The sequence below is a fragment of the Suillus discolor genome (genome assembly GCF_016758755.1).
Source record: "Suillus discolor strain FC423 chromosome Unknown F5147scaffold_11, whole genome shotgun sequence".
NCBI classification, from domain to species: domain Eukaryota; kingdom Fungi; phylum Basidiomycota; class Agaricomycetes; order Boletales; family Suillaceae; genus Suillus; species Suillus discolor.
The window spans coordinates 725,026-750,241 of NW_024541258.1; the positions used below are offsets into that span (position 1 = coordinate 725,026).

At 48.8% G+C, this 25,216-nt stretch overlaps 5 protein-coding genes across 5 annotated transcripts; 4 read left to right on the forward strand and 1 right to left on the reverse strand.

Annotated features, from left to right (window-relative positions):
- The first annotated feature begins 2,332 nt into the window (after positions 1 to 2,332).
- On the forward strand, positions 2,333 to 4,809 carry F5147DRAFT_607921 (uncharacterized protein). The gene is made up of 6 exons (XM_041432368.1): positions 2,333 to 2,754; positions 2,813 to 2,948; positions 3,008 to 3,839; positions 3,894 to 4,397; positions 4,457 to 4,626; positions 4,688 to 4,809. Coding segments are annotated over exons 1-6 (2,037 nt in total). The 5' UTR covers positions 2,333 to 2,360; the 3' UTR covers positions 4,689 to 4,809.
- On the reverse strand, positions 4,810 to 6,018 carry F5147DRAFT_680734 (uncharacterized protein). Its single transcript, XM_041436327.1, has 6 exons — positions 5,861 to 6,018; positions 5,643 to 5,797; positions 5,476 to 5,584; positions 5,393 to 5,422; positions 5,264 to 5,338; positions 4,810 to 5,210 (listed from the first exon to the last, which is right to left on the reverse strand). Exons 1-6 carry the CDS (start codon positions 5,987 to 5,989, stop codon positions 4,923 to 4,925), a joined length of 786 nt encoding a protein of 261 aa, XP_041296247.1. The 5' UTR covers positions 5,990 to 6,018; the 3' UTR covers positions 4,810 to 4,922.
- Positions 6,019 to 8,138: 2,120 nt separating this feature from the next.
- Positions 8,139 to 9,256, forward strand: F5147DRAFT_744123 (uncharacterized protein; the record flags this gene model as incomplete). The annotated part of the gene is made up of 6 exons (XM_041439658.1): positions 8,139 to 8,339; positions 8,386 to 8,426; positions 8,459 to 8,568; positions 8,619 to 8,693; positions 8,744 to 9,048; positions 9,074 to 9,256. The coding sequence occupies 6 exons, from the start codon at positions 8,139 to 8,141 to the stop codon at positions 9,254 to 9,256; spliced, it is 915 nt and encodes a 304-aa protein (XP_041296248.1).
- A 5,090-nt stretch (positions 9,257 to 14,346) lies between these two features.
- On the forward strand, positions 14,347 to 15,075 carry F5147DRAFT_551199 (uncharacterized protein; the record flags this gene model as incomplete). Its single annotated transcript, XM_041430406.1, has 1 exon — positions 14,347 to 15,075. A coding segment is annotated over one exon (729 nt), but the record flags the coding sequence as incomplete, so codon positions are not given.
- Positions 15,076 to 21,217: 6,142 nt separating this feature from the next.
- On the forward strand, positions 21,218 to 24,498 carry F5147DRAFT_770605 (uncharacterized protein; the record flags this gene model as incomplete). Its single annotated transcript, XM_041441165.1, has 13 exons — positions 21,218 to 21,382; positions 21,687 to 21,866; positions 21,917 to 22,190; positions 22,227 to 22,615; positions 22,662 to 22,859; positions 22,913 to 22,968; positions 23,008 to 23,129; positions 23,182 to 23,550; positions 23,599 to 23,988; positions 24,034 to 24,130; positions 24,208 to 24,317; positions 24,371 to 24,402; positions 24,448 to 24,498. 13 exons carry the CDS (start codon positions 21,218 to 21,220, stop codon positions 24,496 to 24,498), a joined length of 2,433 nt encoding a protein of 810 aa, XP_041296250.1.
- Positions 24,499 to 25,216: the final 718 nt, after the last annotated feature.

Consider the following 25,216-nt stretch of genomic DNA (forward strand, 5'->3'; position numbering starts at 1 on the left):
CTGGACATCCACGAACCTATAAAATAGCTGCTAATACGATACGAACTGATCAAGGGCCACAAACTGGGATCATTTAAGATTAGAGTCATGGTATTTGAGGAATAGATGTGAGCGAGCTTGCGAACCCAGTAGACAGGCATGCGTGCATGATATAGTACCATCCAGCGCTTGTATGCCCCAAACAAACATAAAGGAATGATATTCGTTGCTGTTGTGATGACAAAAATCCACAGGATGTTAGATATGACATATTTGACTTTGCACTGGAAGGCACTAAGCACTGGTTTGCGTTGCTCATAATAGATAAAACCGCGGGGTTCAACATACTAGTATACCCTGAATTCACGATGTGATATAGACTGATCATGTGCATGATCGTCCAACATAGTGGTTAGCAACTTGACAATGTGGTCTATTTGAAAGTGAATCTCGTACTAAGTATGACATAGAGGCCGAGAGCGGAGCCGAGAGAGCTGAAGAATTCGGTCAACAGGAGGCTCTTATGAGTGGCTTGTGCTATGCCACTGGATGTCACATGGGTAGACATAGTCACCCATTGCTGTTTCGCAGCTGCTGGAATGTGACGGCGGTTCAGGCAGAGCCTCGAACGAGTGACCATTTGAAGGTACTTCACGCACGTGACCCTTTTGTTTGAAATCCGGTCTATCGATATGGAAGTGGCTGTAAAATCGTTGATGGTTGATCTCGGAGAGCGAAGCACGGAGTACGAAAGTTTGCAATTTGAAGGGCTATCAGTCGAAGTAGTAGTGCCACGCTAGTAGTCCCCTTGACTATCAATCACACGTTCAGGCACCGGCCCAAAGTACCACATCTTTCCCGATTGCGCTGCGGCACTAAAATTGAAATAGGATACTGCGGCAAATGATACCATTTGCTCCATATTGTCCACGACCACCACTGCAACATGCTCTATCGCCTGGATCTTTAGCATGGGCAGTAGACCCTTGCAGCCTCAGCAAAGAGGAAAAGGTTATCTTTGTGATATGCGGATGACGGTCATGGACCTCAGCAGGTTATGAAAACTTCCTGTGGATATCACACGCTGCAGAGAAGATCTTGAAAATGCTGTCCCATAGGCAACACTGTCACTCACACTCCTCAATTTTTTTATTGATTGCGATCAAAAAATCCCATATTCCTCGGATTCCTTGACCTGTAATCCAGAAACGCAAATTTCGAGCGACGAAAGGGATATTCAAACTTGCAACGCACATGGTCTTTTTGAAGTAATTTTAGAGGTGTAACTGTGGTAGCCTGTTGCAGCGAAGGATCACATGGCTTCCTGCAAGCAAAGATATGAGAGCCTTGAGTTGAAATAACTTTGGATGCCTTTCGAGACTTGAAATCAAGGCGCGCGCCGAAAGCTTCAAGTACTCGCTGGAACCGAATCGTTGAAGGCGTGTTTGTGAAGTCCGTCGCATAGAAGGTTGTCGAGAGCATTCAAAGCAGATATGGACATGGGCATGCAGATTCAATGTTAAAACTCATGATCATCATATACTAGATGGTCCCACGAGTCCGTGTGTCCCAAGAGTCCGCGCATTGACTCTAGCACACGCAATTCTGCACAGAATCCTTATCCATGATAGATCTGGATTCGCCCAAACATAATACACACTCCCATATATATTTTTTGAAGAAAATCGAAGTAGATCTTGTTCCATGGGCAACTTATCAGTGCGAGAGGCATAGAAGGCTCACTCTAAAGGTCAGATCTCCACATATAATTCTGGAATATTGTGAGATGGTTATATACATGATTAGAGAATACTAAAACAAATTTATTCGGGGCACATGCTTGTCAGGATCATCTGCGATAAAGAAATAAGCCCCAGACGTGACAATCTGCCCAAAGCGTTACATAGAGACTGTGTAATCAAAACTCCGCAATGCCGAAATGCTTTACACATGCACAACTTCACAACATTTAAACGGTGCAAATTCTGCGGAGCGTGAAAAGGCATTGCGGCAGACGTGTGACATAGTGTGACGAAGTGCGCGAACTCTAGGGAAAATGCACTTTTCTGCGCGGTAACTCTCCGCTGGACTCAACACGTCAATTTTCGAAAAAGAAACTAGCAGACGTTGTACTTTCGATGTCACGCTATCGAACTGTCAAATAATTAATTTTGTTTGTTTGTGCGATGTGGAGTAATAACCGTTTTGCCAAAAAGGCGCGAACTCCCGTGGACATCTAGTAGAGATGCAGTACTAGACTCGGAGTACGACCACAGCGGCCGGCACCTGCAAATTTTTAAACTCCGTGCTTCGCCTGCCAAATCTCTCCGAGATCGACCAGTCTCAATGCCTCCGCGACCTGTAGTAGAAGGACCCACTCAATGCCATCATGTCTAGCCACTCGCCATCATGTTCTTCGTACAATTCTCTCACCAAGGGATCTCAGCATCGAGCTCTCTGTCTTGCGTGACGCAAAACAATCCAGGTCATTTGTTACTGGCCGGCGGCGGACTCGGAACGCCAGCAGCTGCACCCGAGCATACAGCAGTAGCGCTCAAACCTCTGACTATCCTTTAGGAAAGAAGACGTCTTCAAGTAAACACGAGGTTTCAGCTCTCTTACACAGAATATCAGCATTTTTACCTCGCGCACTACCGGGATCTAATACCACTGACGGACGAATACAGTCTTCCCAGCTCTTGAGTAAACTTTTGAGCGAAGTCGACGCAGATTTATGTTCCCCGCCAGAAGCGCGTACGAGTGCTCGCGTAGTTGGTGAGTCCTCCATCCGACTTTTTATGTTCATGTATCCGACGAAGTAACCTATTTCCAGTGTGCGGAGCTGACCAGTGGGCCGGCTCTCATGAGCTCATCACAGCTCTCCTCGAAAACCCGTTTACAACTGATGAAGCTTACAGCGACATCCTACGAAACCGGTGGAAAAACCAGTCTGCTTACCTTACAATCGAGTGCGTCCATGTTTAATGTTCGATGTCGGTGCACGGTGCTTAACAGATATTCTGAATAGGTATAGACCATCAACTTCCCTCGTCAATGGCACCCTCACCATCCCTGCATCTTGGCTCCAACAATATCCCTTCCCCATACAACTCACCGAAATCTCATCCCTCTCCTCCCATCCCTCCCTCCCAAAAACGCTCCTCAAAGGAGACGTGCTAATCTTTATTTGCAATCCACTAACAAAAGACATACCCGCGCTCATCTCCAATGCCCAACATATTCTTCAAAGACCGAACACAATACTTGTTCTCACTGCTTCTAGCACATCCGAACATGCACTAGATTACATTTCCAAGGAACTGGCAGCTGCAAATTGCACCCCCGGAAAGATTCTTGCTGTAGACCCTATTCGTGCTTTGGAAGCCGTTTCTGCTCTCAAGGCGGATCCTTCGTCTCCTGCTGCTATTCAGAGATACCAGGAGGATTTTATGGGGTCGAGGATATCGCTTCTTGGTGATGTTTTGGCGGGGATGCTTGGGTTGAAGGACTCGGGTAGCACGTCATCGTTGTTGGCTATCCGCACCCAGAGTGCTTTGATACAAATGCGGAGCGCGTTGTATGCTAGTGCTCGATCGGTATCCCAAGCACGCCTAGCGATAGACCGCATTTTTACAGGTGCCAGCGAGCTGCAGTGCCAAGTCGAAGAAGTCCGTGCGAGAACAGACAGGGAGGTGCTCGTAGAGTCCGGAATAGATGAAGCTCTGCTTCGCGGTTCGAAAGAGATGAAAGCCGTACTAGAGTCGTTGACCTGGCTGAAAATGGTATGGCGCGTCGATGAGATAGATTCTTTGGTGAGTTCCGCACTGGACAGGTACTGGTGTAGGGAACTTGAAAACCAGGTATGCACGCATCGCATAAATATTTTTTTCTATTGTAAATTTGATAACCTATAGCTCATCCTCCAAACGGGTCGTCTCGCCTCTACCCAAGCATCCCTAACATCATCCACTTTTTCTCAACTCAAAAAACTCGCATCCCCATCCCCATCCCCATCCCCATCCCCTGCCTTCCATTCCCCTATTCTTGACAACCATCTCCGTCAACTGACACACTCCCCAACATACGCACTCACCCCAAATACCCTTACCCGCCCCATACAAGCACGGCGTTCCCAGCTGACACAACACACCACTACGCGGTTACACCGCGATGCCCAGAACGCAGTGTTGGGTGCGTTTGGTGGTATGTCCGGCGGTGCTGGTATTGCATGGTGGCTTGCATTTGGAGAGAGCGCTTTGAGTATTGGCACTGGTTCCGAAACTGGGACTGCGTTAGGTGCTGGTGCACTCGTTGCTGTTGCTAGTATAAGATGGGCGGTGGGTAAATGGGAGCGAGCAAAGAGGAAATGGGTGGAGGATGCTGATAGGGTTGGGGAGGGGCTGAAGAGGGATCTAAAGGTGAGCTTCGATAGATTTTTGTTTTGTATTGACTGGGCTTATGTGTGTGTATTTTATAGGCGACTCTGGAGCGAGGGATTGAGAAGAATGTTGCGGTTGTTCCTATGGCGGCGTATGAAGGGCTGCGAGAGCTTGCTGGGAAACAACAGGAAGAGATCGATGTTGTCAGGAGCGATCTTATTTCGATGCAAGCTGACGTTGAAGCGCTTGAAACTGTTCGACCTTCATAGTATGTAGCATGATTGGATATACTGCATCACATTCGTCACAGATGATTTTGATTCAAGTAGATGCTACGCTAACTCGTGTACGTGATGCTATAAAAATTCCGCTGCATTCATGCCACCGTTTGTTTAGGAGCGAATCAGAGACCTTATTTTGAGACGGCGGACGTTGAAGTGCTTGCTCGACCTTCAAAAGAGTGCAACATGATTGTATTTGTTCCGGATGTTTAGATTTATGTATATGCAAATACATGCTGAGCTAAATGATGGTGTACATGATGCCATAAGAATCCGCGTGCGTTCATGAACTCGTAATAAGTATCTTTGGAGGGGCAAGGGGAACGTGTTGCGAATTTTCGCGCTGCGGTCGTGGTGTGCCTGCACCATCCTCTTCGTCACTGTCATCACCAACACCAAACAAATCTTCTCTTTCGTCCCAGACGTCATGTAAACGGGCGACTTTAGCAGGCTTTGACCTGGATGGGGCTGAGGGATGAGAGTACAAGGGTAGGAGTTGTGTTCCAGACGTTCCTTCGTCTTCTGCATCGGAAATATCGCCTGTCTCTAAGGGACGGTATAGGCGTGCGATCTGAAGAATTGGGGGTCGCGTGAGATTGCTGGACGAGGCAGGAAGCGGCTCACCTCTCGCCGCGAACGGTAATATCTCTCGATATAATATGCTAGATAGAGTCCGACGGTGGAACCTAGCCAATTTGCCTGTCGAGCATGATTACTGGATGAAAGACGCCAGAGCCAAGAGAAGTAACATACCACCACATCACCAGATTGAAATTCCTTATGCTAGTTCCGCATGATATAGTCGTACTCGGTCAGACGAGGAAAGTGGAACGTACTGGAAGCAGGGACTGCACGATCTCGCTCACGAACCCTCCAAAGAAGAAACATACGACAGCAGTAAATATCAGCCCTGAATGGCGCCAGAACCAAACTCTACGAGCTTCTCTATAATGAAACCCAAATATTCAGCAAATATCCAGTTAGCTAAAATGTGAGAACTCACTCCTCCACATCGAATATAAAGTAAAACACGCCCGTCGCGACACACAGACAAGTAAAGTGTAGGAACTTGTCGTTCAGGGGTAGGGCCCGGGAATAGTTCGTGAAACCTAAGAAGGCGAGTATCACCATTATCACGCAGGTGAACACGAGGAACCACTAATGAATTTAGTGATTATGAGCGACTAATGCCTTCGTGTGATAGTCCCGAGGGAGGCCTACCGGTCGCAGTCGAACGGGTAAGTCGTACTTTGGAAGTTGAACTCGGTGAGACTTCATTATGGCTTTTGAAATTTTCTTGAGATGCTTGCGCATTGGCTTTGACGGCGAGGTTGGAGAATTTGATGTCATGGGTAGTCGGATGAGTGCTCAGCCATGGCGAGCGCGGGTGAGCAAGTCGATTACGGCTCCGCAGCCGGGAAGTTATTTCCTTATACAATTGTAAGAACGCCGGAGCCCCAGGCGGGAACTTCTAGCAGACTTGCTCCGATATGTATGCAGGTGAGTTTCTAAGTTACTTATTTTCTTGACGAGTTCTTTCAACCTACACAGCAGAACATAATATTTCTCTGCCGCAAGGTAATGTACTTATAAAGATAACGCAAAATTGAACACGGACTAGCCTATCCATGAGGAAACTAATACTTATGATGGAACCTGAGGCCTTGAGGCCTGAAACGCGCCTCCAATTGATTCTACTACACAAACTGCGGAACGCACAAATAGCAAATGTACAGATATCATGATAACACCATAGAACACATGGACAACAGATCCTTGATGACATTTCGAACTAACTACTATTGCTTATCACCAAGTGTAGAACTGGTAGTAGTACTCCAAGCTTCAAGTTTGAAGATAAACAATGTTACTAATGTCCGTGAGTTGTGTAGGTTCGGCCTATCGATTCCAAGTTAGATACCAAATTTAGCGGATCAGATGCTCGAAAACTCGACGATTTATGTCCGGACATGAGGCCTCTGCGTGAATGTCGGGATTCTGGCCAGTCTTGGTACAGGCATATGCAGACTTCAGGTCTACGTCTGGGTACAGGTCTAGGTACCCCAGCACGCTCGGCAAATTCAAGCGGGGTTGAATCATTCACCTGTATTAGGTACGGCTCACCTAATAATATCATCCCGAAGTTCCTGCCTGCTGCTCGCTAGTTATTAGGAATACTATTTCTATGTCTGCCCGCCACCACTGGAGGTGGTGTCAATGGAATCCTTCATTTAAATACCGCTCGAACCGAGATGGCAGCCCTTTTCAGCTAGAAATTCGTTGATGGAGTATGTCGGGCGCGATGAGGACAGAGACGGTGTGCGGCTGAGGTTGTAGAATATCCTCTTTGAGAAGGCTAGTACACCGGAGAAAGGTGCTAAAATGGAACTGGCATGGTGGCAAGCTGATCGTGTTGCTACATGCAGCAAAGAGAGACATGACGGCGGCGGCGTGTGGAAGCGTGAAGTGGGGTATGCCGATGTCTTCAAACTCCGTCAATCGCCACCAGACTGCAAACGGTAGTGACCTGGAACTTCGAAGTCAGACTTATACCATTTCAGGAACGCCCTCACCTCAGCAGTGGGGTCCGGATTAGTACTTATCGAGGGATAGATCAGGTCTTAAACAGCGCCGAAAATGACCGGGCGAGCTATCTAGCTGGAGCACTCTATGGTGGCAGAATGTAAATATGGTCAACCCTCCCTTCCTCGGATTTCAAGTTGGCGAACCGCCCACAGTAAATACCAAGTATTTGGTTCTCAGCGCTCAGCGCTGAGGGCAAATTGTCCCTGAATCCTTCTCAGTAAGTGATCTGAGAAGACATGTGCAGACTTACTAGTAAAAGCTTGTAGAGTTGCCATGCTCCGAGTCGTAACCTTGCATAGCAGCTAGCAAGATACGAGGCAGCCGGCGCAACGCTGTTCATTTGTGATTGCCAATCTTTGTGGGTTTCTTTTCTTTTTACCTTGACAATAGAATGCGATCACTGAAAATAAACGAGATTAGCTAGTCCGACAGTCGATTGAAGCAAACGGTGTTACTAACCTGACGGTGATCATATGTCATACCTGCCTTCAAGCTGCAAGCAGATCGTGCTCGATTTGTTCCGAGTTGGAATGCTAACAAGAATGTTGCTCAGGTGAGCAGCTCGTAATATAACCTACAAACTGCTACCCTAAAATCTGTCCAGGTGTAAATCAGGCCTTCGCCATACTGGCTTGCATTTGTCTAGTCGGACAAAGTATAGCTCCCCGCGACGGCAGAACACTGAAATTTGTCATGATTGCATCAAACATACAGCCCTCAGACCTCAAACAAATATGGACTGGTCTCTGGCCTCCCTACCTACCTACCTACCTACCTCCATGCATTCAGGGGTCCTCGTATCACTTGTGACCAACGGCCGTTTTATAAATGCCGCTAGGGAGACGCTCGGGTTCATTCACCTTGAAAAAGGATGCAGAAAGCAGCGTAGTAGCACAAGTTACATCCCATCAAAATGGAAGGTACTACTACACACAATGGCTCTACAACGTTGTTGGGCGACGTAACATTTCGTATCGCATCGGCACCAACAGTAGACACCAGCCTTTACGGTCTGTCTTCCGAACAAGCTGAATTCTTCAAGGCGCAGACCGGTATCGACGACGACGAAGACTTGAAGAGGCATATCCTGGAGGTGCAGGCGAAAGCATATCAGGCGAGTCATTTTCGTAATAAGTCTAATAACCATCCATCGCTGACAGGTTGCACCATATCCATGTATTCGTTCATTTGTTTTCCTTCGGTATATTTTCAGTGAATCTGCACACCCAACAGAAATATAACATTCCTCAGGTTAAACTTATCAAATCTTTCTGTGTACGAACATATCCTTGAGCTTGGTCGCAAGCGCCCCGATGCCTTGTTGCTCGACATTGGCTGTTGCTGTGCGTCAAATCACGATGTTCTGTCGTAAATGATATTGACACCATTGTAGTCGGTATTGATGGCAGAAAGGCTGCGGCGGACGGGTTTCCTGCCAAAAACATCATTGCATCAGATCTCTTCAACGGTATTTTTTTCCTGTGAATAATCATTCTTATTAACGAACTGTATGTACAGAGTTTCTCCAACTAAGCCACGAACTTTTCAAAACGACACCAGCTTCTTATCCCGGATGCTTCCTCCCTGGAGATGTCTTTGATCCGGCATTTCTCTCTATAGCTGCGCCGACGGACGACGTCTCTCCGGCGCCAGCCATAGATTTGTCCTGTTTGAAATCCCTGAACTCCCTTCATGGTCGCATTAGCGTAATAAACGCTATTTCATTCTTCCACCTCTTCAGCGAGGAGAAACAATTCCTCGTTGCCAAAGCTCTCGCTGGTCTGTTATCCGCACAGCCAGGTTCCGTTATTTGCGGTTACCATGTCGGAAGTTTCGAAAAAGGAATAGGTAAATAACAGTCTCCCGGGCTCCGAGTATGGGTTGTTCGCTCATTCTCCCAAAACTTGGACATCTTTGTGGGACGGAGAGATCTTCAAGAAGGGCAGTGTAAAGGTAGAAACAGAGTTGGTGGAAATTGCGACTCGCGATGTGCAATTCTTCATGATGAAGTGGTCAGTGATGAGATTGTAGATACAAGCATTACGGTCGATTTGAGGAAGTGTCTTTTATGAGACTATGTCGATAATTTAGTCATGGCTTAGGTTCAACCCTCTGCCAACGGTTCATAATTCTACCAATGCATGTTTGGAATATAACTGACGCTGAGCACCCGGCCCTCAAGAAATTTCTCCTGCTCCCTGCATAACACTCAACAAGGATTCCCGTGCTACACGCAACTGCCGGTTGACACGTGTGCATGCTCCCGGAAAACAATCGAAAATCATATCTGTTCTTGTATCAGAGTCGCCGACAAGCTTAGCATAGCATTCTCGAACGTCAAGGATGAGGCATAGGCGTGGACCCAGTACAAACATCTGCACCATGGCGATAATGACAGAATTGCCAGAATATATGACAACTCCCGTGGCATCTGAGTCCTATAAAATTATGAATAGCAGTCACATGCAGCGAACGACTCTGACGAATCGAGAGGCTCGGACTAGAAACGAGGAATGTATCGTTAGCACTAAGTATGCAGAGGAGTTGTAGTAAGTAGCTCGCCTCAGTCTTAGTTGGAAAGACTGAGGGAAGGGAATATTATAGACGCTGAATATTAAATAATCATCGAAACAGAGAACGAAATGTGAATGTGGATGGAACTTGTATGATAATGTGTATGTGTATGTAAAATAGACACGTACGAAGGATGTATCGTGATACTCCGACTCAGATGCATATCACCAGATACGCGTGTGGAACTATTCAGCCAAGGTCTCGTTTGAAGATGAGCGAAGAGCGAGAGAGCAGCGATGATTGCGGAAAAGTTTTCGTGGCAGGAATTTCGTGAAAATGTCGGCAACCACATCATGTGTGGTGTATGGGATCTTGATAATACCATCATTGACGAGATCTCGAATGAAGTGATACCACACACGAATGTGTTTCGCGCGGTCATGGAACTGGGGTTTTTTCGTTAGCGCATGGCTCCCATTATTGTCTCCGTATAGAATAGTAGGCAGGATGAACGACGAATCTTAATCAAGTCCGAAATCGTGCAGTAATTGATTAAGGTGAATTTGTTCCCAAGCAGCATTCGAGAGAGCGATGTATTCTGCTTTCAGTCGAGGACGTGACTGTTTCTGGGAGTGTCAGCTGATGGGGGGAACCGAAAAGGTACTAATAGACATAAGCATCTTTATCAGACGCAAAGTCCGAATCTGAATGGCCAACGAGTCCTTCAAGTTGGTCAGAGAGACCAAAACACCTCAGGCAGCAGTTTTGTGAGGCAAAAGGTAAGCTTTCAGGCCGGGTTTCTATGTTATGGGAAACCAGCCTCAGGCTGAACATGATGTACTTTGATTACATAAGAAATAGCAATGCGCTAATTTTCTACGTTCATCTCTACTATCACTTGCCCAGAGTTGCAAAATGGCCCGGAGTTGCAAATCACAATGTAGCACACTCATTTTCCACTCGTTTTCTTAGCACAATGATTCTAGAGGGTAATTAGTACATAGCTTGCTGTATGTATTTTTTATTTCATGAAAAATGGGCTGGAAGTACTTGCAGCAGCGAAATACTGTGCAGAACATGTACTTTCCACGCTAATCCATCGTAGGGAAGCCATCACATGCACCAAAAAATTCAGGAATTTTACTAGTGATTTCGCATTGCCTTCTAACACTCCTCTAATTTTTTTTTGATATGAAAACTGTGTTCTATTGAGAGCTATAAAGGTTGTACTATCGAGATGCAAAGTGTGACAGGAGGAATGAGCTTGTGTTCGGAGTTGCAAAGTGCTGCTCGGCAACTCGGCTGACATCACTCACTCATCTGTGAAGTTAAGCTTTCAGTCTTGCAGCGCTGGTCGCTTCGTCAGAGAGTTAAAACAGCAGTGTGACACAGTGTGACACGACGACTTCTATGCGGGTGAGAAATTTTGCAACTCTGTGCTCAAACACTGTTTCGCACTGGCTTCTCTCTGGCAACGTAGGCTGGACATATTTCTTTATTTTTTTTACATAGCCTTAGAGTATGTACTAAATCCAACATGCTCCTAGTGTTTTTTTATTTTAATGTTGTGTAGTTGTTGTGTTATGAAAAACTGGTCGGAACGTTTTGCAACTCTGGGCAAGTGATAGTATGGCTCCGTGCTCAGATACTCACTCACTATGTCTGGGTTGGGTGTTCAGTTTGTCAGTCCATGGAAACCAAGCAAACGTCCGTAATGCACGTTCATTTTGTCATTTTGCAGATGGGCCCATTAATTTTCACAGCTGTCGAAATTTCACTAAAATGCTCTAATTTCACTAAGACGGTTTAGGTGGGAGGGTTTTCCTGATGCTGAGATGCCCAGGTTCAGTCACCTAGTGCTGCGGTCGGTAGCACAATTACATCCTATCAAAATGGAGGGTACTGCTGCTACACACAATGGCCGCTCTACAACGCCGTTGGGCATAAGATCTCGGAATGCATCGGCACTGTGGCGTCTACACGTCCACTCAGCTTGACCCCCAACCATACCATGTGATTATCGTACCTAACATTTATTTTCTTTGACATTATCTTACAGTCCGAGTTATTCCGGCACTCCGCGCCTCCATACCCTACGCCCTTACTATTTCACGTGCTACATTACAGAAAAGCTATAAAAGACCCAGTAGTTAGAGTTGTAACGTTTGGCGTTCTTGCAACTAAGCTATTACCTGGTGACATTGCTTGATCATCTTAAGACTCGTTTCCGTGTGCCTTCAACTCAAGTTACCACTTCGAGCTGTCGTCACATATTTTTTCACCTTCTCCTAGCTTAATCTAAACCTACCCACTGCCATTCTCGATAACCTAGGTTTGGCCAACCTCTGGTGACGAGTCGGCAAAACAACAATCTATTTCACTCATCAACTACCAACATGACTACTGTTCATTACGATTTGCGACCTATCAACCAGCGCACCCGGAAGATCCTTCCAACCCCGAAGCCTCCTGGCGCCATGCCTTATTCACCCTTCGACTCACCACTGACTGCCTTGGACGACACCCCTGAGATAGCACCTTTCGAGGTGACTAAATCAGAGACATCTGTCCTTAGGACCGTCCGCTCGTGCAGCGACGTCGTCCAGGCAAGAAGCCCTTGGTTTGGCCTGCACGGCCCCAAGGAGAAGTCCATGGAGCAGGTCTCCGTGGCTGAGAATACCCCTGAGAACCGTTCTGAGTCAGTAGAGGATGTGAATAGACTATTGAGTGTGACCCTACCTCCTGCTCCCAGTGAAGCAGATCCAGACTCCGAAAGTGATGAGTCCGATGACGACGGTCGTCCATGGATCACGGTTCGACGAAAACGAAGCCGTGAGGGTGCCTTTTCAAGCGGATTAAAATCCGAACCTGCTCCCGTTTGTACGTTAATGAAGGAGCAGGAGAGCCTCATGAAAGAGGCTGAGCGTCGTCTGACCAATGACGAACGTGAGCGAGTGAATCGAAGGCAGTCTAAGATACACTCACAGATTGATGGAACCGCGTCTGGAACAGCTGGACCCTCGAAGGGCAAGACCACGGACCCAAGAGAGTGGGGAGCTGCTGATCTTGACGAGGGGGAACTGGATCTGGATGCCCAGCATGCTGCCTTCGAAGCCTGGAATGCTGCTAAAGCAGCGAGAGAGGTAACCAGTGAAGGCGAAAATGAAACCAGCACGGAACACGTGCCGAAGGTCAAAAGCATCGAGGTATCCAAGGAGGAACTTGAGAGGCTCGTCCACGAGCGAGCCATAGAGGCTGTCCGTGTCACCGAGGTCAGACTAGAACGAAAGTATGAGAAAAGGATTCGAGAGCTCAATCGGAAGCTCGAGAAAGATTTGGCACCTACCAAGGTTGACACGGGTGTGACAAATCATTCGCAACCGGTAAAGTCCATGATCGAGAAAGTTGTGAAACCTTCGACCAATACCCGAGCTGTGAGCGAGACGCCCAGGGCTTTGCAGCCCGTGCAACAAGTAACGGCCCAAAGCTATATTGGACGGGTGCTGAGCAGGGTTAAGTCCAGAGAGCCCAGAGAGAAGACTCACTCGGAGTCTGATCCATCCAGCGATGACTCAAGTAGCAGCAGCTCGAGTGAGTCAACATCGAGTGAGTCCTCTGATGAAACATCTGATGGCTCGACAATGGACTCGTCGAGGAAATGATGACCTAAGAAATCGTCGCGCACCCGTAAGAAGTCTTCGAAGAAGAAGAAAAAGAAGAAGCAACACACCATTCTAAAGCCGGTGCCACCTACCGTATATGATGGTGAGGTGGATTCTAGGGCGTTCCACAGGTTCATCACTGAGGGGATGGCTTACGTAAAAGATGGCCGTGTCGAGCGAAAGGCGTGCGTATTCACATTGTCGAGGTACGTGACTGGTAAAGCTCATGAATTCTACATTAGAGAAGTAGCAAGAGACCCTTACCATTGGAGACTACCTGAATTCTTTAGCGAACTCTTTAATCATTGTTTCCCGGTCAACTTCCGGACTGAACTACATGCCCAACTTAAGAAATGTTATCAGAATGAGAAAACAGTGCGAGCTTACTATTATGAGCTCAGTGAGCTTTGGAACATGATAGGCGACATAGACGAATGACAGCAAGTCGAACGTCTGTGGTTTGGCCTGAGAGCGGACATTCAGCGTGAACTCTGGAAAAAGGAACTTAACCCGGAAGTATTGTCCTTCAACGAAGTACTGGCGGCAGCCGAGATCATTGAGATCTCGCAGTCAGTGCCGGTTGGTAGAGAACGGAGGGTGCAGACAAAGAAAGGGTCGTCTAACCTTGAAAGCTCCTCCATGACCCCAGAGAGGAAACGTGAGGGCAAGGACTCATGAAAACGCGAGCGCCATAGGGATAAACCTAAGGACCAGAGGCACTGGGACAAGAACCGGTCTAGGCCAGAGGGTAGTACAAAGCCCCAGGGTTCCACAGGTAAAAGGTTTGAGCCCCTCCCAAAGGAGGAGCACGATAGGCTGGCAGCAGAGGGAAAGTGCTTCTGCTGCAAGCAACCTGGACACCAGTCTCATCATTGTCCTGAGAAGAACAATATAAAGACTCACCTACCAGGGAAGCCGCCGGGTGTGCCCAGTTACAGGGTCCACGTTGATCTCCGGGAGGTGGATAGGTTGCGGGACCTCGCAGACACCACCGAAAACAGAAATGACGTGTTCTTGGGGGCAATGGCATTTGGGGACGTGTTACCCCAGCCCCATGACGCCGGTCTAAGGTTGGACCGGATGGGAGACCCTTTGGCAGAGCGTGCCTGGATGCTACTTTCTGGTATTCAGTACCCTGGAGACAGGACTGACTGCCCAGACTCACTGGCTGCGGACAGGTTTCACTTGTATCGCGTATCTGCAACAGAATACGTCATAATGGACTCCTGCTGCAGACTGGACCCAGAACTCACCATTCCCATCGTCCTACTGACGAACCCCTGCTTTGAGGTGGATCGTTGGTACTGGTGCTACGTAGGACTGCACAGAGGTTTCGATAAGAAGGAACTGAGAGGGTCTGAGCGAAAACGCACCTGGAGGTCGAGTCCCATGGGGGACGCGTTGGCCGAGCATGCAACCTACTTGCTGGACGCGGAAAGGAACTACTATAACGATGGGCCAGCGTGCCAGGTACCACGAAGGTTTGAATGTAACTTTGTAGGCGGAGGGCTCTACGAGGTCTATGACACGGCACTGCAGTTCGCAGCCACCGTATCGGAGGAACTACTGTTGAACTCAAGGTTCAACGTCTCCAATTGGTATGCAAAACAACTCGCCCAGGGATTCCACGCATTGCAGGATGCCATGGAGGAATGGTCATGCGAATGGAACCTGTTCAGGCTGTTAGAACGGGGGCCACTGTCAGACGTAGACCGACAGCTGGACAAATTGGCCAAGTACCTTGTGCAACCTCTACATCCGATGGGCGTCAAGATGACCAAGGGTCTGATGCACGTCGTGGAGCTGAATGGAGTCGCGGTGCCGGCGGGTCAGTACCCGGCGTTGCAGTGCAACGCCGCGTTGACACGCGACTTCACGCGCGTACTACCAAAGCCTATCGTGGTGGTAGTACACATAAATGGGCAACCTGCACGCGCCCTGATCGACACTGGATCACTAGTGGATTTCATGTCGCTGACGTTAGCCGAGCAATTGAGAGTGCCATTGAGTCAACTCACCAAACCGTTGACCATTCAGCTGGCGGTCCAAGGGTCGCGTTCGAAGGTTAACTACGGCGCGAAGGCCAGGCTGCAGTACCAGGGGATCGACAGCGAACAATATTTCGATGTGATCAACCTGCAAAACTATGACTTGATATTAGGCACACTGTTCCTATTTCAACATAAGGTAACGGTGGGATTCAACTCACCTCAAGTGATTGTGGGCAGCAACGTGCCCATGCCCATGAAGGGCGACGAGGTCTCGGTATTAGAGTCCAGGGCCGCGGAGGTGTATGCCGAAGAGCTCGACAAAGTTCGAGAGCATCTGAAAACGTTAGCCAAGCCGCTTTGTGTGAAGGCTTCTGAGACAGGCTTACCTCCTCTGCGCACCATTAATCACTCGATCCCGCTGATAGACAAGAATAAAATATACCACTGGAGGCCGTCTCGCTGTCCAGAAGCTATGAGACCACAGTGGTCAGAAAAGAGAGCTGCTTACCTCAAGTCCGGACGTTGGCAGGTCATGAGCGCCGGTAACACGGTGCCGATGCTGTTCCTGAAGAAGCCCGGGTCAGACAGGCTGCGCACGGTGTTTGATCTCCGGGAACAGAACAACAACACCAAGAAGTTGTTGTCACCATTGCCTGATATGGAGGGGATCTTGCGCCAAGTATCGCGAAAGAAGTACAAGTCCTTGATAGATGGTCAGGACACGTACAAACAAATAAGAATAATACCAGAACACATACCTCGTTCTGCTGTGACCACGCTGGATGGGAACATGGTAAGCCACGTCGTCCAGCAGGGCGACTGCAATGCGCTGGCAACGTATCAGGCGCTGATGAATCACCTTTTCGGCAAGTACATCGGCCGGTTCATGGACATCTACCTTGACGTCATCATCGTGTACTCAGACACCCTGGAAGAACACGTTGAGCACATCAAGAAGATCCTGGCTATCTTAGAGCGAGAGAAACTTTACCTAAGTGAGAATAAGATCCTTGGTCGTGTCGTTGGGAAGGAAGGAATCCGCATGGATCCTGCAAAGGTGGACAAAATCTTGTCCTGGAAGGTACCTACGAACCGAACACTCTGTAAGGGGTTTATTGGGTCAGTGGGGTACCTGGCGGACGACATCCACAAGGTGCGCTTACCTTTGGGTGTCCTGTCCAAAGCGTCCGCGGACACTGTCCCATTCAGATGGACGGACATGGAACAACGCGCTTTCGATGAAGTGAAGTGTTATGTGTCAGCGTGTGTGTCACATAGTAGGATGCCATTAGACTACTCACCGGGACATCCCCGAATTTGGATGATGACGGATGCCAGTGCGACGGGCATTGGCGGGGTGGTCGCACAAGGCGACGACTGGCGTACAGCGAGAGTGGCGGCATTCTACTCTGCGAAGATGTCTTCGGCCCAGCGGAATTACCCTGTTCATGAACAGGAGTTGTTGGCTGGGGTGGAGACTATGGTTAGACATAGGGACATCCTACAGGGCATGAAGTTTACCTGGTTGACGGACCATAAGAGCCTGACTCACTTCATGCGACAGAAGAACCTGTCCGGGTGGCAGGCGCGTTGGCAGGAGATGACGGGAGAGTTTGACTTTGATATTGAGTACCTGCCCGGCGAGGAGAACATCCTGCCGGACGCGCTGTCGCGAGTTTGATGAGCCTGGCACAGTGAGGGCCCCCAGTGAGTATGTGGTACTGGAAGGGGAAGTCATCTCACCGCCAGTTGCCAGCTTGGTCACCATGCTGGTGACTGTAGGGTTGGAGGCCACTGCCCAGACGCCCAGAAGAAGTGCGCACATGGCTGCCAAGCGCAAGCCAACCCATGGACAGGATACTGTGAGCCCATCCGTCAGCCGTGGATTGGTTCAGGGAGAGACACCCACCAGATCTCCTGAGGGCCAGGTTGCCAGTGGAGCGGACAACCGCGAAATGGCTCTTGGAATATTATCGACCAGATCTCCCATAAACCGCGAAATGGGTCATGGAATGCCTCTGGCAGACCGGAGCAACCGCGAACCGGGTCAGGGAAGGTCATTGACCAGATCTTCCACGGACCGGGGCAACCACGAACCGGCTCTTGGAATGTCATTGACCAGATTTTCCATGAACTGGAGCAACCGCGAACCGGCTCATGGATCCGCCGTTAGTGATCCTGTTCTTGCAGAGAAAGGGATGGACACACCTGCACCTAAGAGGAAGGGCCGGAGGGTCGTCGAACCAGCGGAGACTGGGCGCCTGGAGACATCTGCAGAGTTTGCATGGCGGGTGAGGGATCATTTCATCCTGAAGGGCCCAGTTGAACAAAAGGAGGGGGGGGGGAGCTCCTGAAAGAGCATAACCACCCAGAGACCAGCCAGATGGAGGAACCCCAGAGGATCCGGACCAGCGAAGAGCTGGAAAACCTGCAAGAAGGGTTAACCGAGCCAGAGTACCAGCCAGCAAAGGTACCTATCACGTACCCTGAAAAGGAGGCGGTATTGTCTGAAATTAAGGGAAGATATGAGGAAGATCCCTTTTTCAAAATGATACTAGACGCACCTGAGTCCTATAAGAACTTCGAGCTCAGGGAGGGATACCTGAGGCTGAGACTACAAGATAGGGAGCTGCTATGCATCCCGGACATAATGGTTGGAGAGCGGAAGCTGCGCGAAACGCTGATAGATCAAGCGCACTCATTGTTAGCTCATCTAGGCGCGAGGAAGACAATGTCATACCTCCGAGAGTACGTGTGGTGGAAGATGCTGGTACCGGACATACAGGCGTTTTGCACCTCATGCCAAACCTGTCAAAAGAGTAAGCCCTCTAACCAGAAGCCATATGGGTTGCTGCACTCACCCAAGATTCCATCTAAACCGTGGGATGCCATAGGCGTGGATTTCGTCGGTCCGCTACCACTATCTAAGAATAGAGATGGCAAATTTGATAGCATCACCGTGATAATTGATCTGTTCACTGGGATGGTGCACTTGGTGCTGAGCTGGACGAACTACAATGCAAAGGAAGTGACTGAGCTGATGTTCACGGAAGTGTACAAACACCATGGCTTACCAAAGTCCATCATAAGCGACCGGGATGTCCTGTTTACGAGCAGATTCTGGATGTGGCTAAATCAGCTGATAGGAATTAAGCAGAAAATGTCAAGTGTGTACCATCTGGAGATGGACGGTTCGACAGAACGCGCGAACCGCATGATAGGACAAATGATACGAAGCACGATATCCCCCAGTCAAACGGACTGGGTGGGGCGCTTGCCTGCAATAGAATTTGCCATTAACCTGGCGCACAATGACACCACGACTTACCCGCCATTCTTTGTCAACTCGGGCCGAATGCCTCACTCCTTCATTTGGGAGACGCCTGAAACAACGGAGTATCCGGGAGTTAGAGTGTATGCCCAGAAGCTGAAGACCACCGTGCTCACCGCGCACGACGCCATCCTAGCGGCTCGCGTCAAACAGACAAGGGAGGCGAATAAACACCGGCGAGCGTGCCCGTTCGTGGTGGGCGACTTAGTCTATGTATCGTCTAAGAACATTAGCTTCCCCAAGGGACGGGTAAGAAAATTCATACCTAAATATATTGGGCCATACCAGATAATGCTGGACTTCAAGAACAACTCATACAAGTTGGACTTGCCGGATAGGTTGAAACAACGAGGAGTGCACCCCGTGTTTCATGCATCGTACTTACGAATCCACATGCCCAACAATGACCGCAAGTTCCCAGGAAGACTCGAGATGCAAGTTGCCGATTTCGAACGATCATGTTGATCGAGAATGGGCCGTGGACAAGGTACTATCGCACCGATGGTACCAGAATGGACGCTGACTTCGAAATACTTTGGAAGTCCGGAGATAGGACCTGGCTGCCATACAGCCAAGTAGAACATCTTGACGCCCTGAAGGACTATTTTACCCTGGTCAGCGTCGAGACGATCGGTGAGCTGGCGGATGGCGATGGGGAGGTACCGACTGACGCTCCCCAGGTGTTTCTAGGACACCTATGTCTCACTCCCTTCCCTACAAATACCCCACTGTTCCTTCATCCTTCAACATCTCCACCACTCGACCTTCGTTGCACCATGCACAACCCCGCATTTCGCAACTTTGTCCCTGCGGGGCCAGGGTCCTACACGTTCTCGGACATGCATGTCCCTCTGTGCCAATATACCATCACACACGACCAAGTTAAGTCCTTCAGTCTTGTACTGACACGCTGTTGCACTCTGGTGAGGACAGCAGCCAACACTCTATTCCCCTTGGTTACGACGAATTCGCGTTCATTTTCAACTTTAACAAGCCTGAGATCCTCGTTAAGTTCACCACCACTGCCGCAGACAGGTTCCATTAAGGTCAACGGACCTACTGTGACTGCCTCGTTCCTCGTTGGCGACGACGAGGAACCTGTCGCTGCTCTTAATCCTGACCAGCCTGCCCAGCCAGTCGTTGAGGCCACCCGTGATCCTGACGGAGGCTGCTGGTTGGACAAACGCAAGGCAGAGCTGATCGACGATACCCTTTGGGACACCCTTGAGCGTTCCCACCACCAGAACTCCTGCCATGACGAAGCCATAAAGGCTCGTAAGGACAAGAGGAGGAGGCTCGAAGGTCCCCCTCCCCCTGTCGCACCTGCATCTAACATTCCCTGTCCCCCTACCACTACTCGTGATGCTGGTGCTGGTAGCTCTAGCCGAGCTATCGCCCAGCCGACCATTTGGGATGATGACGTGCACATGGAAGGTGCGGAAGGCATGAACCATCGCGAAGGGGTCGAAGGACCCACCATTACTGAAAAGAAGGGCAAAGGATGCAAGAAGTGAGGGGTTTGACAACCCCTGAAGGGGGGTATGTGGCGTCTACACATCCACTCAGCTTGACCCCCAACCATACCATGTGATTATCACCTCAGGCATTACTTTTCGGAACCAATAATGGTCTTTCAGACCTCGGTTTCTATGTTGTGGGAAAGTAGTCTGTTAGACCCACCCTCCCGCCATCTATTAATAACACATCCTCCTAGCGTGCACCGCGCACCTCCAGGAAACCCTCGCGCACCTCCAGAAAACCCTCCAGATCCTCCAGAGAACCTCTCGTACCCCTCCAGAAAACCCTCCAGCCTCTCCTGTGGCTCCAATGCAACGAGCTTGGGAGCCTTGCTCCTCCCCGTTTCACACTGTAAGTTCTTCTCTTCTTTCCCTCACCATGTCTTCCTCGACACCTCGTCGCACTTGCAAAGCTCAACTTGCATCGTTTGGCCTAGGCTCTCACTTTGAAAAAAGATGATGACACGCAAATGAAGATGTGCTGTCCAGAGAATGTGTTTGGCTCGTTTAGTAAGCATTTGTTTGAGCCAGCTGGTTGTTTCGCAGGCTCATGTCTGGCTCAAACAGCAGTCTATTAATAATACATCCTCCTAGCATGCACTGCACACCTCCAGAAAACCCTCACGTGCCTCCAGAAAACCCTTGCAGTGCCTCCAGAAAACCCTTGCAGGCCTCCAGAAAACCCTCCCTATCCTCCATAAAACCTCTCGTACCCCTCCATAAAACCCTCCAGCCTCTCCTGTGGCTCCAATGTGCCGAGCTTGGGAGCCTTGCTCCTCCCCTGTTTCACACTGTAAGTTCTTCTCTTTCCCCCACCATGTCTTCCTCGACGCCTCAGTCGCACTCGCAAAGCTCAACTTGCATCTTCTGGCCTAGGCTCTCACTTTGTAAGCCCAAGGAAGCTTGAGACAATGAAAAACCCAAACATATGTTGAGCTGCCTGGCGCAGAGAGAAGCGCCGCCGACTTTTAGATGCAATGGAGCAACTTATGAAGTCGCAACATGAGAAACCACACCTGCAGTTATCTGTTCAAGCTGCACCACCCGATACTGTGACTACGGAACACATGGATGCTGACAATCTTGTCGAATTCCACTCCGAAGATGTGGATGAACAACCATCTCTGGAGATCTCAGTAACAGTCTGTCAAACGGTGGATCCTACCAGACCAACCCACTAATTCACTGTATAAAAACTGGATTGCACTCATACCAACCCTTGTGATCCGGTACTCCAGTACTTTGGACAAACGCAGGGCAAAGCACTGGAAAATATACATCCAGTCATATCTGCATGCGGGGGAGCCTTCGTGTACACCGAAACGGACAACAATGATGTGTTTATGATCGTCAGCCCATATCTTGCAGTGTTCAATTTTTTGCTGACATTATTTAGGCTTTACATCTATAGATGTACTAAGTTGTACCTGCTCAACTCTCCAGCAGGTCCTCGTCCACCATGGTCTATTCCCAACCGCGCCTTCACAGCCTCGGATGGCTGTGTCTGTTGACTTGCTTTCATTCTACCGCGCGTTGTTTGAGCGCTCATGTGACGCGATTAACGCACTCACATCAGTGCTCAAAAATCACTATTCCCGGCGGGGTTACCAGATGACTGATGCCCAGGTAACAATCAGTTACATACTTATATCACTACTGATTCATTAGTGTTTCAGGGTGAAGTTATACAGGACCCCTTCCGCCGAGGCCTCGGCTATGCCGTCCAATGGTATGACATCCTGCAAGTTGAAGTTGAGCGCCAAGTTGAGATGGTCGTTCAACAACATTGTGATCATATAGCGAAGTTTCAAGTGTCCTCTCGAGTCCCAAATTCGCCTTTGCTCACTCAATGCGCACCCCTTCTAGTGCAACGGTGTCCTGCTTGCTTTGCAGGTATACTCCATGGTAGATCCACAGATGAAGGAGGTGACATCCACGTTGCAATGGACGGTAATTTCCATCACCGTCATTGACGTGCTGCTGGAGACTGTCCAAATTTCTATGACCCTACCTATTTTCTCCCCAAAAGCTTTGTTGACGCAATTGGGCACCATATCGACACTCAACGTAAGCGACCCGTGAAGTCTCACGTGCCCCTCATCCCCAACAAAGCCGTTGACCAATGCGAGAATGCTTACGAGGCTGCTGATGGCAAAAAACAGAAAGCCGCTATGGATAGCTTTGATGACACTGCAATCATGGCCCTTATCTGTCGTCATGACATCCCATTATTTTTTGCCAATATAGACTCACCTGGAGAACAGCAGAAGTATTCAGTAGCTTTACTTCACCACTTCTTTTCATTTCTTCCACCTGAAGCTACTGTCGTAGCCCTTTACGATATCGGCTGTGTTTTGGCACAAACACTCTCCAAGGTACATTATGATCCTGGCTGGAACTACTTGCTTACACTATTTACAGTATGACATTCTTCCCATAAGTATCACCTCACACCTTCGATTTGCAACCACTGCAATGCACACATATGGGCACGAGTGGGCTTGCCAGCTCGTATATAATCCACGAATATGTGTGGGTCTTGGCTTATCTGATGGCGAAGGGACCGAACGCCTTTGGTCTCACTTAGTTCGATTGATAGGTGTTGAGCACACTTCTAGTGTATGTACTCTATTATTTTCATTATGAACTAATTCATTTAAAACACTGCTTAGCGCCAATGCCGTTTATGGCTAATCGATCGGCAAGCAGTGGCTATAGCTTCAGAGATGTGAATTGACCTTGGCGACTGGATCAAACGACGCCTCAGACGGGGCATCAAGGAGCAAGGTTCGGCAGCCCAAGACGTGCTAGATCGATGTGGGGTCCCCATTGAAGAATTGCAGTCTGAGTGGTTGCAGCAAAGGCATTCTCAGTTATCTATCCATGCTCGTAGGTTTTATACATTTTTAATGGCGTAACTATTACTCAATGATATTGCAAGATGCACCCACCCGCCTCAAGAAGGAGTTGAACACTGTCCTAGCTCTCCAGGCAGATCTGGACACCTCAGACAAAGCATTGCAAACCGCCAGGACGATGTTGGAGAAAGATATGGCTTCAGATGATACTCTAGAGGCTCTCGAAAGTCTAGAGAGGGGACACGATTGCCTGATGAACAAGGTCGAGGCTCTTTACTCTTCATTGAACGTTCATGACAGGTTCCCTGAGCTTCATGGCATCAATCTCAAATTTGTTCGCATCCTTCTAATGGCACGCGATCTCAAAATGAATGTTCGTAAACGTGTGATTGTAAGTTTCTTTGAGTGGGATAAACTTGATCAAGCAGTAGGTGGCGTCCAGCAAGCGTTAGGTAAGTTCGTGCTCTTTTGTTAGTCAATGATTTATCAGATTCTTTCAGGCACCAAGCTGCATCAACAGACACGTAAAGCAATTTCAAAGCGTCAGCCTGCACTAATGACCGCTATCAGGAGATTCAACTCCTACTGCGAGCGGCTCGATTCATTGTATGATACATCCTGGGGGATTCCACTGCCCGCACCCCTTCCCACCAAACTTGTGGAACTACGTTCCGACCCAGGACTGATGGAGGATGTATGGATTACGCCATCTCTTGGAGAGGTTCCGCGATGGTTAGATGACACATCCATAAGAGACGGTATTCGTGCACTGCTCAAGCATGACCAGTGTCGAGAGGAGCAGGTTCAGCTGGGCATTGAGGCCGATAACCTGTGCCGCTTCTTTGGAAATGAGTTGGCGGCGCTTGAACTTGCCCTTCGGTCGCCGAAGAGTGAGTTAATTTTCTTCTCAACTTCCATTTCTCACCCATCCTTAGGTGAGCCTTTCGCAGTTCCATTGCAGCAACGGCATCCAATTTTATCCGCCTTCAAACGGTCAAATTGCTTAGCTTCTTCAGTATGGTTCACTAACAAGTCAGCAAGGCAGTGGCCATTGTGACCACCCTCTCGGGAGGCTCACCAAACATGATGTTTCACTGGATTAATGCCAGCACGCTGGTAGTGCCTGATTCTGAGGGTAGTGATGAACTCCCTATCGTTGATCCTGACCATTGCCCCCAAGTCGATTCTGAACAAGCAGCACTTGCCGATGTCCTGGAGGGTGAGATGGGGGCATTGGAGTTAGATGACATGACTCAACAAATTATGGGCAAGTTAATGCCGTGATTTGCTGGAACCTTCCTGATGTACGTTTATCTTTATTGTTAGGAATTGACGCTGACATGTCATAGAATCTCCTTGTGGATGACTTCTGTCCCATCGCAAGAGCCAGACGTCCTTGACCCTGCTAAAAATTTTGCATGAATACGACCTTCGCACGATGGAATCCCTCGTCTACTTTTTGAGCCAAAGACATTGGTATACTCAGTTCTCCTACTGCACGCCTCAATGATATATGTATCAACAATTGCGCCATTCTCCTGTGGTGCTCTCAGCTCAATACTTCCGCTACACGGTGCGCGATGCTCTCTACTCATGATCTTCCCCACATTCGTTATAATGCCCCAGATGATCATCTGGCGCCACACATCGTGGATTCGTTATTGGGAAAAAGACATCTGGGTACTTCCAATTCATCGTCCGTCAGCATTGGACACTGGGTGATGTGCATATCCAGTTGTCGACCAAAGAACTTTACCTTTTTGATAGCATGGGTGATAGGATGCCTTGGCAAAGTGACGTCAAAGTGAGTTTAATTTTAAAGTGTCCTTTTCATCTGATTGATTGGCACCTGATATGAAAGCATATAATAAGACTGATTGCTCGGTTCATTGCAATTGCGCGTCAACACGGCCATCATGTTCATATTGATCTCGAAGGGTGGGTGGCTCGACCATTGAATGTGAGTTGCATACTTGGCTTTCTTAACTAGTCTGACATTATGTATTATCTAGATCAAACGTCTTCAGAATAATGACTTTGATTGTGGCCTATGGATTGGCTGCAATATTCGCCATTGTACGTGGCAGCCATATAACAGGCCTACATGACGGGACATGG